General features: G+C 38.2%; 1 protein-coding gene across 3 annotated transcripts in view; it reads right to left on the minus strand.

The window, feature by feature from the left end:
* NELL1 (neural EGFL like 1) overlaps positions 1-13,868 on the minus strand; it is a 912,020-nt gene that overhangs the window by 622,707 nt on the left and 275,445 nt on the right. For all 3 annotated transcript variants that reach the window (XM_012456483.2, XM_012456482.2, XM_012456484.2), the window contains one exon: positions 10,419-10,547. In XM_012456483.2, the coding sequence (XP_012311906.1) occupies positions 10,419-10,547 (129 nt within the window). The remainder of the gene's footprint in view (positions 1-10,418; positions 10,548-13,868) is intronic.

Here is a 13,868-nt window from a genome sequence, read left to right on the forward strand (position 1 = left end):
TGAAAATAAGCATAAATAAATGTTCTAATTTGTTTCCATAACCCAGTGGATCCAGTTTTGCACCCACTGTGATATCGGCATCCTATGTGTATATATACTGGCCTACAAAAAAAAACTGAACCTTCTTAGCACATTTGCAACGCTTTTTACCATCCAACCATCAACTATATCTTTATTCTTATCTCCTACCAAAATCCTCATGGTCCAGGCATGTCGAACTTCCCACTTTGAGCTTTTGTATTTGCTGATCCCCTTACTGAGAATGGCCTTCCTGCATACTTCCTCTTGCAGAACATCTCATTCTTAAGGACTCAGTTTAAATGTGACTTCCTCTGGGCAGCCTGTGCAGACTCTTATCGGCAGAATGCATTGCTCTCACCATTGCACTCCTATAACACTATTTAAATCCTAGGATGGAATGAATCCTATTATAATTTTCTTATCTGACACAAGGGTCTTTCCTCCCTTTTAAACCATAATCTTCTTGAGGTACGATCTATGGCTTAATCATCTTTGGATTCCTGGAAGCCAATACAAGACTCAGCCACAGTAGATGGCCACTTAATTTTCACTTAAAGAATGAGACAGGACTCTGGGCCTGACCCTTTCCTTTCTGCCTTTGGTAAGGCTGCAGTGTACAACCTTGCAGATTTTACACTGCATAATTCCAGCAGCTTCTGCTCACCTAGACTACTACATAAATGATGCACCATAGAGTTGCACAACACAGAAGCCCTACTTTTTTATTTTTTTGAGACAGAGTTTCCCTCTTGTTGCCCAGGTTGGAGTGCAATGACACGATCTCAGCTCACTACAACCTCTGTCTCCTGGCTTCAAGTGATTCTCCTGCCTCAGCCTCTCAAATAGCTGAGATTACAGGCATATGCCACCACACCCAGCTAATTTTGTATTTTTAGTAGAGATGGGGTTTCTTCATGTTGGTCAAGCTGGTCTTGAACTCCTGACCTCAGGTGATCCACCCAACTTGGTCTCCCAAAGTGCTGCAATTACAGTCATAAGCCACCACACCCAGCCCAATTTTATAAAGCCCATAATGGCCCTAGGCAAACTATGGCTCAATATACATGTTGGTAGACATATCTCTATGTTCAGTGGATGGATGGATGGATGGACGGACGGACGGATGGACGGACGGACAGAAGGACAGATAGATAGATAGATAGATAGACAGACAGACATATTAGATATTTATACATACCATGAAGATCTGAAGACCTGTGTTCTAGTGTTTTAGAACAAACACTGCCAATAATGAAAATAGTATTTATTGTTGGTATAATGATGCATGATAATATCATTACAATTATAAATAATGTTACAGTACAAAGCCATGCTGCTTTAGCTTTTGCAAAATGCTTTCACATTCAGTATCTTATTTAACTTTCACAACAAATTGGAAAAATTAGGCCTTCATTTTGGCCTTGTTGAAAAGTCCCGTCTAGATCATGAAAGAAACCAAAGCACAGAAGAATTGGGTGATTCTCCAATGTTACCCAGCTGCTAAATGGTAAAGTCAGGATCAATCAAGATCTTCTTATCCCTATTTCAATGTTTGTTTTGTTTTTACTACATCACTCCCCTGGGAGTTGTCAGGGGAAAAAATGGAGGGAAGAAAAATGTTAGAAAGCAGAAATATTTGAGGATAGTTGACCACCAAGAAAAACTCCCAGGCAGAGAAAATCTGCTTAGTCCTCTAAGCAGTTCTCTCTTCCATGTTCACATTACTCTAATTTTTACTTACTTTTGCTATACTGCTTGGAATTTAACGGTTTGGAGACTTTCTTAATTAGCAAGCATCCTCTTTAAAGAAGACATTTACCTCTGGTAACTTTAGCTGGATATCAATCATTTACAAATGTGTGTAAGCTTGTTCCATGAATTGCTTTCTTTCTAGAATAACTGTACCAGGTGGGAAACTGTGAATTTTTCTTGGAAAGAAAGGAGATGGGTCACCTTGGGACATGAGGAATATTGAGGATAGAACAAATCCAAATGAAGTAATACAGTGGGGGCCACAGGGAAGCCTGGAGATAAAGCAACAAGAAAGTGAAAGGGGGATGGTTAAGTAGTTAAATCCTATCTGGTTTCCAAGTGAGCAAGCTTCCATACAACCAACTGAAGCCACGGCTCATTTATGAGAAAAAGGAAATAAACAAAAAGTTAAAAACTTATAATTAATGAGGAGGTTTTTTTTCATTTAATAACTGGAAAAGCTGACAAGATCAGAAAGCCACTCACCAAAACAGATATATTCCCCCCTCCTGGGCACACAGCTAGATGACATTTATCAATCTCTCTTGCAGTGAGATACAGCCAGCCTCTGAGTTCTGGCCAGTGAAATGTGATCAGCCCTGGCCCAAAAAAACCTCCCACTGGTAACCATCCATTCTTTTCTCCTTCCCTGATGATGCTGGAGGCACCCACTGCACATGCTAGAACCACAGGAGGAAAGAAGCCTGGGTCCCTGAATCACAGTTTTGAGGGGAGCCACGTGTTAACCAGGAACATCCTTTTGAAAATCTATAGAAAATCTATTTTCTATAGGCAGCTGATAAAAACAATTTTTTGAAAAATCACTATTTTTTTATCAAAATGAAGGGACAGCTACCCTCTTCTCATGCAGTGAAGGAAAGGCATTCTGTAGCAAATAATGGCAGTGATATTTGTAAGGAATAACAGGCAGCATTTCAGCATTACATGAACTGAGTATTAGCAAAAATGAGCAGAAGCAGTCCCTGACCAACAGACTCTGTACTTTAAAAAGCAGCCCTTGAGCGATGCTAGTAAGAAAAACTTGACATAAGAAGAAAATAGTTTCAGAGACAGAAAAGCACTTTCTTCCTTCCTTCCTTTCTTTAAGCAAATATGTTTGTGTGTCTATAATTACCATGCACTATTTTAGGTGCTAGAGATAGTGAATAAAATAAAACTGCTGCCCTCATGCAGTTTATATTCCAAAGGGGTTAAGTCAGATGGTAAGTCTTTAAACATAAAAACACAAGTAAGAAAACAACACAATTTTAGAAAATAAGTGCTATAAAGAAAATAAATTAAATCAAATTCAAATGGTATAGAGAGTAACTGAGGATAGCAGCAGAGCTAATTTAGCCAGCATGGTTAGGAGAGATCTTTCTAAAGATGTGCCATTTGAACTACATATTAAACAATGCCTAGAAAGCAGATTTGCAAAGATCTGAGTGAAGGGCCTCCCAGGGTGAGAAAAGAACTACTGCACTATTGGAGGGACACAAAGAATTCCAGTGTGATGGGAGAAGAGTGAACACTGAAGAGGGCAAAACAAAGATGAAAAACACTGAAGAGGGCAAAACAAGATGACTCTGGAGAAGTAGACATGTTCCAGTTCACATAGGGCCTGACACAGGACCAAGTTTGGGTATTATTCTCGAGGCATGGGAGCTACAAGACACATTTCAACAGGAGAGTAGCATAATCTACTTACACTTTTAAAAGGCTCACTTTAAAGATGTTTCAAGATGTACTATGGTGGGCAAGAGTGGATGCTACTGGGATCACTAGCGAAAAGATAAAGAAGATTGGACTAGGGTGGTAGTGGTGAAGACAGCAAAACATGAGTGAATTTGTGATTCAGTTTGGAGGTAAAGCTAACAAAACTTTCTGATGTAGCAAATGTTGGGGATAAAGAAAAGAGTGGAATCAAGGATGATGTCTATGTCTTATGACCTGAGCAACTGGGTGGATATACCCTTACCTGAAATTGGCAGAAAAGCACCTGGTTCTCTGTTTTCAAGACCCTGGAACTCAGGAGATCTTTGTAGTACAATAGTTCAACTGCATGATGAGTTAAGGGAATACTGTGAACTAGAGTGAAAACCTAATCAATGCCTACAACATTTTTGTCCCAAAGAAATAACTAAAAATTCTACACATATCTTGCAAATGAATTTTTGGAGCATGAAGCATGGTAAAAATAATTATAATAAAACAAAACAGTGCTACTTTAACTTCCATCCTGACCATTGCCCCAGTTGGTGTGACTGGGGCTCATTCCTAAGGACAGAGTTAGGAATTTACTCCTTCTTTTAACCTAAGTGCAATAACCAGGATTTGAATTTGAACTTTATTTTTCTTTGTGTTATAATTTCAAGAAGAAAATCATGTGGGGGTGGTGGCAGGGGGCTGAGAGGTGGTGGTTAAGGTTTCAAATGGGTGGGAGAGCAGGAAGAGATGCTTTTGCTAAGTAGCCTAGGAAATAAAGAAGCAGAGGCAGAGAAAAGTCAAGCCCAGAAACAAGGCTCATCAGGAGCATCTGCTGCTGGGAGGAAGGTGGCACGTGGGTTGTCCTGAACAAAGCAAAAGCTAGGAATCTCTGTGCGTTGGAAAGGGGAGGTGGAAATTGACAGATACCTGGGTACTGGAAGATCTCTCCATTAGTGAGGCAGGCTAATGAGAAACAGGAAGAAAAAAAAAAAAGATACCCCAAGGTATTCTTATCTCAAGCATTCTGAAGCCCTACATAAATGGGAGCAGGAGCTAAGGATTAAGGTTTTGCTGACAATGACTAATCAGAAGAGGCTTTTGATCCCTGCTATGGTTTGAATGTTTGTCCCCTCCAAAATTCATGTTGAAATTTAGTCACCATTGTAATAATATTAAGAAATGGAACCTTTAAGAGGTGATGAGGCCATGATGGCTCTGCCCTCATATTAAAAGGCCAATTCTGGCCCCCTCTTGCCCACTTCTTGCTCTTCTGCCTCCCACCTGTAATGATGAATCAAATGGGCCCTCTCCAGATGCTGGCATCTTGACTTTGGACTTCTTAGCCTCCAGCACTATGAGAAAATAAATCTCCATTCTTCGTAAATTACCTAGCCTCAGGTGTTCTGTTACAGTGGCATGAATGAACTAAAGCAATGTTTTGCTGTCCAAAGCAGAGCTTTAAGAGACTGAAGCCCATGCTTGAGAAGAAACTGGGCTACGTAGATCATGATATTCATACATTTTATAAAATGCAAAATATTTAAATGCAAAAAATGTAAGAAAAAAGTTACCTCAATATTGGATAATTAGAAGTGTAATTAAGCGAACTAGCCCATTTCTCCTACACAATCTCTTAATTAAGATTTTGTAGGGTCTTGTTTCTATAGAAGCGCATTCACACTAGTCTCAGTGTCTAATAAATATCTACCCCCTCAGCTACTCTGTGTGCTGCTTTCTGTTTGAACTCTGATCTCTCTACCACTTTCCCAGCCTCTTACCATTCTCAGGGTCAGACCCTTCACCACCACCTCCAATCACATGAAAGAAGTTATAAATCACCTTGCTAATTAGTTGCTCTGTTTCAGACATGTCAGCTTTGTTACACGAAATTATTAAATTCATACCAATACAGGTCATTTTTTTCCAAAATACTCCTTGAATACAACTCCACTGTGTTTTTCCAAGGATGGAATGAGCTTGTCTCTATACGTTATTATGCTTGGTGCCCCACTGCTAACAATATGCTCCTGGAAGAATTCATGAAACCTAGTCCTTCCATCTAAATGTATTCTCCCCTGCTACCTGCCAATTCTGCCAAAAAGTCTGGTCTCTTTCTCAATGTATTGGTCTCAGTGAGCACACACTCCTGCAATTCCAAGAAAGATCCTCATAAACATTAATGAGATAAGTAAATAATAATAGTAATAATAATAGCTGATCTATTCAATATTTAGTGAATACCAGACAATTTGCTAAATTTCTGACATGCATTGTTTCATTATCATCTTAATTGGGAAATCCATTTACAATGCAGAATTTGGCATAACAAAACACTAATTTATAACTTGTGGTCTGTAAAAAATCTGTTGCTTGGCAGCAGTGGCAGAGCAAACTCCTGATGACTCAACAATTTGTACTTCAGTAACTCTCAATGCTTGCTCTATTAAAAACTGCTTTCAGTGTGAGCACTGAACTTTTGTATCCTTCTGAACCCATAAGAGTTGGATCCATTAATTCAGACAGACCAATCAGTAGGCTCATGCTGTTATCACAGGTAACATAATGTCCCACCCCAAATCCTACAAATGTCAGTGGTATACAAGATTATTTCTCACTCATGCCACATATCCACCACCTGTCAGTTGTCACATGGTTCCATGTCATCTTCATTCTGGGACCTCAGCTAAAGGAGAAGCCCTGACCTGGAACACTGCCAGTTTTTGTTTCAGAGAGAAAAGAGAATGATGTGGAATTCTGCAAAAACTCCTTGAGCTTCTACTCTGAAACTACGTCATATCCACTAACATTTCATTAGCCAAACCTGATGTAAGCAAAATCAAGAGGGCGGCCAACATTTTGAACAATAACACAGTATTGGAAAAGTGTGGGTAAAGGAAGGAGAGGGAGTAGCATAAGTTAGGCAGAAAGCTCTAGAGTAGAAATGAGTTGAGTATGATCTTTTTACTTCATTTCTCTGAGTCCTAGTGTCTGTACTCATAAAACAAAGTTAATGTGGCCAATGCTGCAATTTTCTCACAGATGTATTGTAAAGTTCAAAAAGTGTAACATATATAAAATGAGTCTGAACAATTCAAAACACTCCGCAACTAAAAGGTATTATCATTTAATGTTAATTGTAGTGCTTTCCACACCTGACAGATGGCATGATGTGTATGTTATTACATTATTCTTTATTCTTCTAAGTAACTTTATATTACAGGAAGAAAAAGTTTATGAAACTCTATCTAGGTAGACTCCAAATTCAGGAAGTAAGATCATGAGTCGGACCCCTATTGCTATACCTTCTTCAGACACTACTTCTAATGCATCAGAAACTACATAAGACCAACCTGTTGGAAATGTCATTACAAAGGGAAAATACCTCAGCTGATAAGATTCCTAAAACACTAAAATCCAACTAGAGCAGTTTTCAACATGGGAGATGCTTTCTGCTGGAGTTAGAAGAGGCAAAATGAAACAGCCTCCTGTGAATTGTATCATAGCTGACAAAAGGTCTTATTATCTTCTATTGATTGGCCAGGAGTTCAGCTATCTTCTCCATGGCAGTTTCTACGACAATCTCTACAGAGCAGGAGCCCTTAACACACCACCTCTCTGCTACTACCTTAGGAAGTTAAGAAAATTGAAAGCCTTTGTACTTCCTTTTCCACTGAGAGCCTGAATAGGCTTTTCAAGATGGCCTGGACAATGTGTGCAATAATTTGCTTTAATTTTCAAGCCAGTTTGTTCATCGTGCCTTTTATAATATAGGTCATTTTCATTCAATTTACTCAGAGTAAAAATAACTTGCCTCAAGCAGCTCATAAGTATTTACTTCTTTTCTAGGCTGTGGAGAGACAATGAATGCAGCCCCAGAGAGTCTCTAGTCCTAGGAAAGCACTTGGCCACCTGTAAGCTTGTCTATCCGGTCACCTAAAAGGGCAATTCTTAGGAGAAAGCTGGGGAAATGGCCTCCATGACCATTTATCTCATTTAACTCACCTAAATGTAACCATAAAAGAATGGTTGCTAAAACCCTATTTTGTTCAGGTAAAGGGCAAAGCTCATTTGGTTTCAAGGAAGACAAACCTCTCTTCCAGCTCCAGGGAATAAACACAATTAGCCCAAACCAGACATGGCCATCTCATTCTCTTCTCTCAAACATTGGTCTGGAAGTGTGTGTGTGGTGGAGAGAGAAGTGGTATAACCCAGGACTGAAAAATAAGACAAGGGAAGTCTTCTGTATGTGGTTATGGTGGTAATATGGGTAGAGTGAGGGAATGACTTTCTAGGAAGGACTTTCTTTGAGCATAAAAGGATAGAATCTCACACAGACAAGGTTTTTTAAGCCCTATCCCTTCCTCTCTTCCTTCCTTAAGATGCTGCTGTGAGGATACCATGCTTAGAACTATGGAAGTCATCATGCAATCATGGAAACATAAGCCCAAAGGTCAAAGTTCAAATGCTGAAGAAGGCAGAAAGAATGAGAGAAAGGCATCTGTTCTAAATGTTGGCATTCACTCTACTGGGTTCTCTGTGCCTCCCAACTGGATGCCCAGTATTTAACCCCTGCTTTAAGCCCTGAGCTCAGTTCTTACACGCTAGGAGGGGTCCAATGTTTAGCCATTTCTCCTCAGGTGCTATCCTTCTCTCCAAGAAATGTCCCCTGGGGCTTGTGGAAAGTCTCCATGACAACAGGGAAACAACTCAAGCCCAAGCACATTGCCATTACCCAATAGCAACAACACCACAATGCAAACTGGCCTAGGGCCAGGCTCATACATGGAGCTAAACAGGAGCATGTCCAAGAAAACAGTGATTCAGACCTAAAAATGACTCAACATTATCAAGTGAAGCCTCACAGAGAAAGAGCAGGTTGATCTTGCAGATGGCTCCTCATGGAGCCAATCTTTTGTAATAAAAAATTATATCAATGAGAAATGAATCAAAGCGTCCCAAAGGGCATTAGCACCAGCAGTTTTCGCCCACATTCTTCCAGGTCTCAGTAGAGAAGTGGGGCCAGGAATGGTGGTTATGATGATTTCAATGAACAACTAATAGGTGTGCCAGTGGTGTAATGAGGACTCACATTGTTTCTAAGGTTCCTTCTATCATTTTTATAACTGTTCAGAGTCTATCCCTACACATAAAAAAGGTAAGAAGGTAAATATTTTCGACCGTTATGTGGCTTACACAATTTTTCCATAGTAAATAGTGGGAATATTCACATTTTTAATTTTTAAAACTATTTTTCTGATAGAAAATAGCATAAGGTAAGATCTAGATATAATATTAACATGAAGTATTGAAGTTGATACTCCCATCACCCAAAATTATCAAATAAGTAAGATAATATTAAAGTGTAGATGAAGAGGTTCACAAGCAAAGGGACAGTTTCAATCTCCCAAGTGTCTCCTTAAAACTTTAAATCCATAAAACAAGCCAAAAAAGGGTGAAAAAGAAGATAAAACTATTCGTTAGAATATATTGTTAATAAAAATTATGGTAATAACAAAGAAAGTCTTCCAGAAGAAATGAAATAAACAGAAGGTTCCTACAAGTACTGGTCTCTAGTAGTAATAACAGACATCCTCTTGACAACTAGAGGTCTTTAGTCAAAGCCAAAAAGTTAAGCAGAGATTAATAATATATAGTCATTCCTGTGTATGTGCAGGGAATTAATTCTAGGCCCCTGTGTATACCCAAATCTACACATATTCAAATCCCAAAGTAGGCTATGCAGAAACAACTGTATAGGAAAAGGTGGCCTTCCATGTAGGCAGGTTTTACATCCCATGAATATTGTATTTTTGACTTGTGTTTGCTTGAAAAAAAACCATGTATAAGTGGACATGTAAAGTTTAAACCCAAGTTGTTCAAGGGTCAACTATAAGATAGCAGAATAGAAAGAAATTTACCATTACTATCATCAGTTAATATTGTCTTTACCTTTAGAACACCTGACCCGTTTGAGAACCAAACCACTTAGAGGAAAATGACCAGGATTTTGCAGCATTCATTGAAGACAACTACCTAAATCATCATGGTGCAATATATTATCAATGAAGACAGCAGGAATAATTGGATTAACAGGAACCGGAACAAACAGGAAAACAGTCCAGCTACCACTTTGCTTATTAAAGTTTTTGCAAACTGATGGAAGGGAGCCATGAGCACCTTGGAAACAGATGGCTCAGATATTATAGCACTATACATACAGACCAGGTCAAGCTAACTCCCACCTCTCTGGTATGTTAAAGTAACAGGGATGTGCAATGCTCACCACTAGCAGGTTGCAATGCTGAGCCTGAAAAGAAAAGGTCCTCACTTAAGACGGAGGAGTTGTTTTCTCTAGAGCAGAAATGTGGGTCACTGATGCTTGAGGCCACCATCTCACTGTAATGGCATCAGCCCATGTACCAAAGTTATGAGTCCTTCCATCACTGTGACTTTTAGTAGAGATTGGGAATTGGCAATGCACGAATCAATCATTAAAAACCTAATCTTGTCAGGTCAAGGAAATAGCAGCTTAGTATGAGTTAATGCCAAAGTATCATTTGAAAACAGAATCCACCATGTATATTTAATTAAATATGAAGATGACAATCTCATCAAATAAGAAAACAGAATATGATATGCCTATGATTGATCTAGTGATTGTTATATACACAGCAGCAGAACATGGGATTTGATATGTCCCTGTTGCCTTTGTTTCTTTGCTGTGTTTCATAATTACCTTCAAAGGTTTTGCTTTCTTATGCTACTAAGCAGCGTGGATAAACCAGGAGAACAGAGAACCCTCAGCAATTCATATTGATTTCTTGTAGGACTGCATAGGACCAGAGTCAAGTGATAGTTTTCACTCCTTAACCACATCTACCAGGAATATGTTTCTCAGTCAACCTCTCACAGGTAACTTCATTAAATAGCTTACTTACCTTCACAGTAGGCAGAGTCTCCCTGGACAGAGATGTAACCACTCTTGCACTCACAAGTAGCTTTTGTATTCCAGTTTTTGCACTCTGAGTTTTCACCACATTTAGGCCCTTCTGCACAAAAGTTATGACCTAGAAGAAACAAACAAAATCGTACATAAAAAAAGGAGGAAATAAAATAACTCCCCAAAAGGAAGTATGTAACATTTTTTATTATATGTCACTGTGCAGGAAAATATACTTTGACAGTATGCAAGGATAAACTGGATAGGGAAGTGACAGAATAGAAATAGGAAACTTTGGGCTGCCCCAGGCTTCAGAGGCTTTCCCCCACCCATACTCAAATTTGCTAAAGTTGTTTCTACCTGAAGGTTTTTAATCCATGCTGATCCTACATCTTCTTCTCACTACATTCTTACATGACTACTCTTTTTATAATTATTTTCTTGTAAAATGTATAATACGTAGAAAATAGTACATAAAATTAATACATATGAATATATAAAATAAAATGAATACAACCAAATTATCAAAACTCCTTAATTATAGCTCCGCAATGAATCTCCTTCCAAGCCACTAGAGATAACTATCCTCAATTTTGAGTTAATCACTCCCTCACAGACTTTTAGAGTTTTACTACATATTTGTGCTTATGCCTAAACAATATACCATTTAGTTTTGTCCATTTTAAACTTCACATAAGGGAAATCATATTGCACATATCTTCCATGGTGTGCTTTTTAAAAAATGTTCTATAGCCATAGGTTTTTGGGGAATAGGTGGTATCTGGTTACATAAGTAAGTTCTTTATTAGTGGCGATTTGTGAGATTTTGGTACATCCATTGCGCGAGCAGTATACACTGAACTCAATTTGTTGTCTTTTATCCCTCACCTCCTTCACCTTCTTTTCCCCTAAATCTCTAAAGTCCATTATGTCATTCTTATGTCTTTGCATCTTCATAGCTTAACTCCCACATATGAATGCAAACATATGATGTTCGGTTTTCCATTCCTGAGTTACTTCACTTAGAATAATAGTCTCCAATCTCATCCAGGTTGCTGTGAATGTCATTAATTCATTCCTTTTTATTGCTGAATACTATTCCATTACACACACACACACACACACACACACACACACAGTTTTTTAATCCTCTCACTGATTGATGGGTATTTGGGTTGGTTCCACATTTTCACAATTGTAAATTGTGCTGCTATCAACATGCATGTGCAAATATCTTTTTTGTATAATGACTTCTCTTCCTCTGGGAAGATACCCAGTAGTGGGATTGCTGAATCAAATTCTACTTTTAGTTCTATTTTTAGTTCTTTCAGGGATCTCCCCACTGTTTTCCACAGTGGTTGTATTAGTTTACATTCCCACCAGCAGTGTAGAAGTGCTCCCTGTTCACCACATCCATACCAACATCTTCTTTTTATTATTATTATAGTATTGTGTGCTTTTCTCTATTCATCCATGTGAATGTCTTTAGCATGGGTTCATTCATTCAACAAAGGATTAAGAATATTATATAAACTTAGTTGATAAAGCAGCAGGAGGATCAGTGCAAATTTTGAAAGACATTCTAGGGAGTAAAATGCCATCACACTGTGCTTTTAAATACACTGGGAAATGAAAATAATTTGTGTGACTCACTTATTGCAATATTCACTTAATGGCCACAGTCTGGAACTGAACCCACAGTATCTCCAGAGTATGCCTATACTACAAATAAAGCTGCTAAAAACAGCTTAAACATGCTTCCTGGGGCATATTTTTTAGCCACATGTTCAACATTTTCTTTGCTTAACATTCTTTCTTATTCCCTGCCACTTTTTCCAAGAAATTTTGTTCTTCTTAATAGCCTTTAGAAGTTCCTGTGGTATCTTTTGATAGTGACTGTGCTCAATTTCAATTTGTCTAAATGTGTCTTTAGACTATCTTCATACTTAAAAAATAGTTTTACTGGGTATACAGTTATTTTAGTTCAACATTTTGAAAATGTCATTCCATGTTTTCTGGCTTCTATTATTGCTGCTGAGTCACTTATTAATCTAATAGTCATTCCTTTATATGTGGCAACCCCTTTCTCTGAGGATGATTTTAAGATTTTTTTTTTTTAATGTGTGTGTTAGGTTGGGTTTTGTTGTTGTTTTGAGACAGTCTCACTCTGTTGCCCAGGCTGAAGTGCAGTGGCACAATCATTGTTCTTTGCAGCCTCAACCTCAAGGGCTAAAGTGATCCTCCCACCTCAGCCACTGAGTAGCTGGGACTGCCGGTGTATGCCACCAGGTCCAGCTTATTTTTTTTTCTTTTTTTTTTTAATAGAGATGAGGTCTCAATATGTTGCCCAGGCTGGTCTCAAATTCCTAGGCTCAAGTGATTTCCCCAACCCTCAGCCTTCCGAGTGCTGGGATTACAGACGTGAGTCACCACAGACAGTCTAGTTGGGGTATTTTGTCTGTTTTGTATTTTTCAGTTTTAATCTAAGATATTTAAGTGCAAATTCATTTGTATTTAGGATTTGGGGGAATTCTCGAATCTGAAAAATGATGAAATGTTTCATCAGTGTGGAAAATTCTTGGATATTCTCTCTTCAAACATTCTCTCTCCATGTTTTTCTCTATTTTGTGTTTGTGGAATTCCAATTAGATAAATGTTCTTTCTTCCCATCCATGTTATTTAGACTTATTTTCATATCTTCTGTTTCTTTTTCTTTATGCTGAATTCTGTATTATTTCCAAATGTATCTTTCAGTTTATTAATTCTGTCTTGAGCTGTGTCGTATTCTCTTTCAGTCACCCATATCATTTTTAATCTCACTTACTGCATTTTTATTTTTAGAATGCTATTTGATTCTTTTTCAATCTGCTTAGTAAATGTGATAGTCTCTTATTCTTTCATTTTTTTAAATTGTCTTTTAAAAAATTGTTTAAATATATTACACATGAATGTTTTACACTGATAATTCTAATATCTTCAGGTTTTGTGCATCTAATTTTGCCATTTGCTGTTTATGCTGAGTAGCATGCATGATGGCTTATTTTCTTGTGTTTTGAGTGATTCTTTTATTTTTAAGCTCATACTTTTTGGAATTTAATCTGTGGTAATTATTTGAGGTTTTGGTTTTAAAACTGCATTTCTTTAGAGAGTTTTTCTGTTTCCTTCTGCCAGGTTTCTGAGGGAACTATCAACCCAGATTACTTTCAACTACATTTTTGTCTTAGGGCTTAAAGATTGAGCCACACAGGTGGAATAAAATCTAGCCCTAGGCTCTTAGGAAAGCAAAATTTTCTCCTCCAGACGTCCATCTAGAGTCAAGACTGACAGGCAAGTCTCCTCGTGCAGAGTGGATTTTTCCTAGTTCACCTATTGAGGGATTCACCCTTTAAGGTCCTTGATTTATGTTTCTCATACTAGCCCCAGGTTGTCTCCTGTCTGCTTACACAGG

This window comes from Aotus nancymaae, unplaced genomic scaffold (genome assembly GCF_030222135.1).
Source record: "Aotus nancymaae isolate 86718 unplaced genomic scaffold, 86718_ANA_hifiasm-v0.15.2.pri h1tg000059l, whole genome shotgun sequence".
In the NCBI taxonomy this organism is placed as follows: Eukaryota; Metazoa; Chordata; class Mammalia; order Primates; family Aotidae; genus Aotus; species Aotus nancymaae.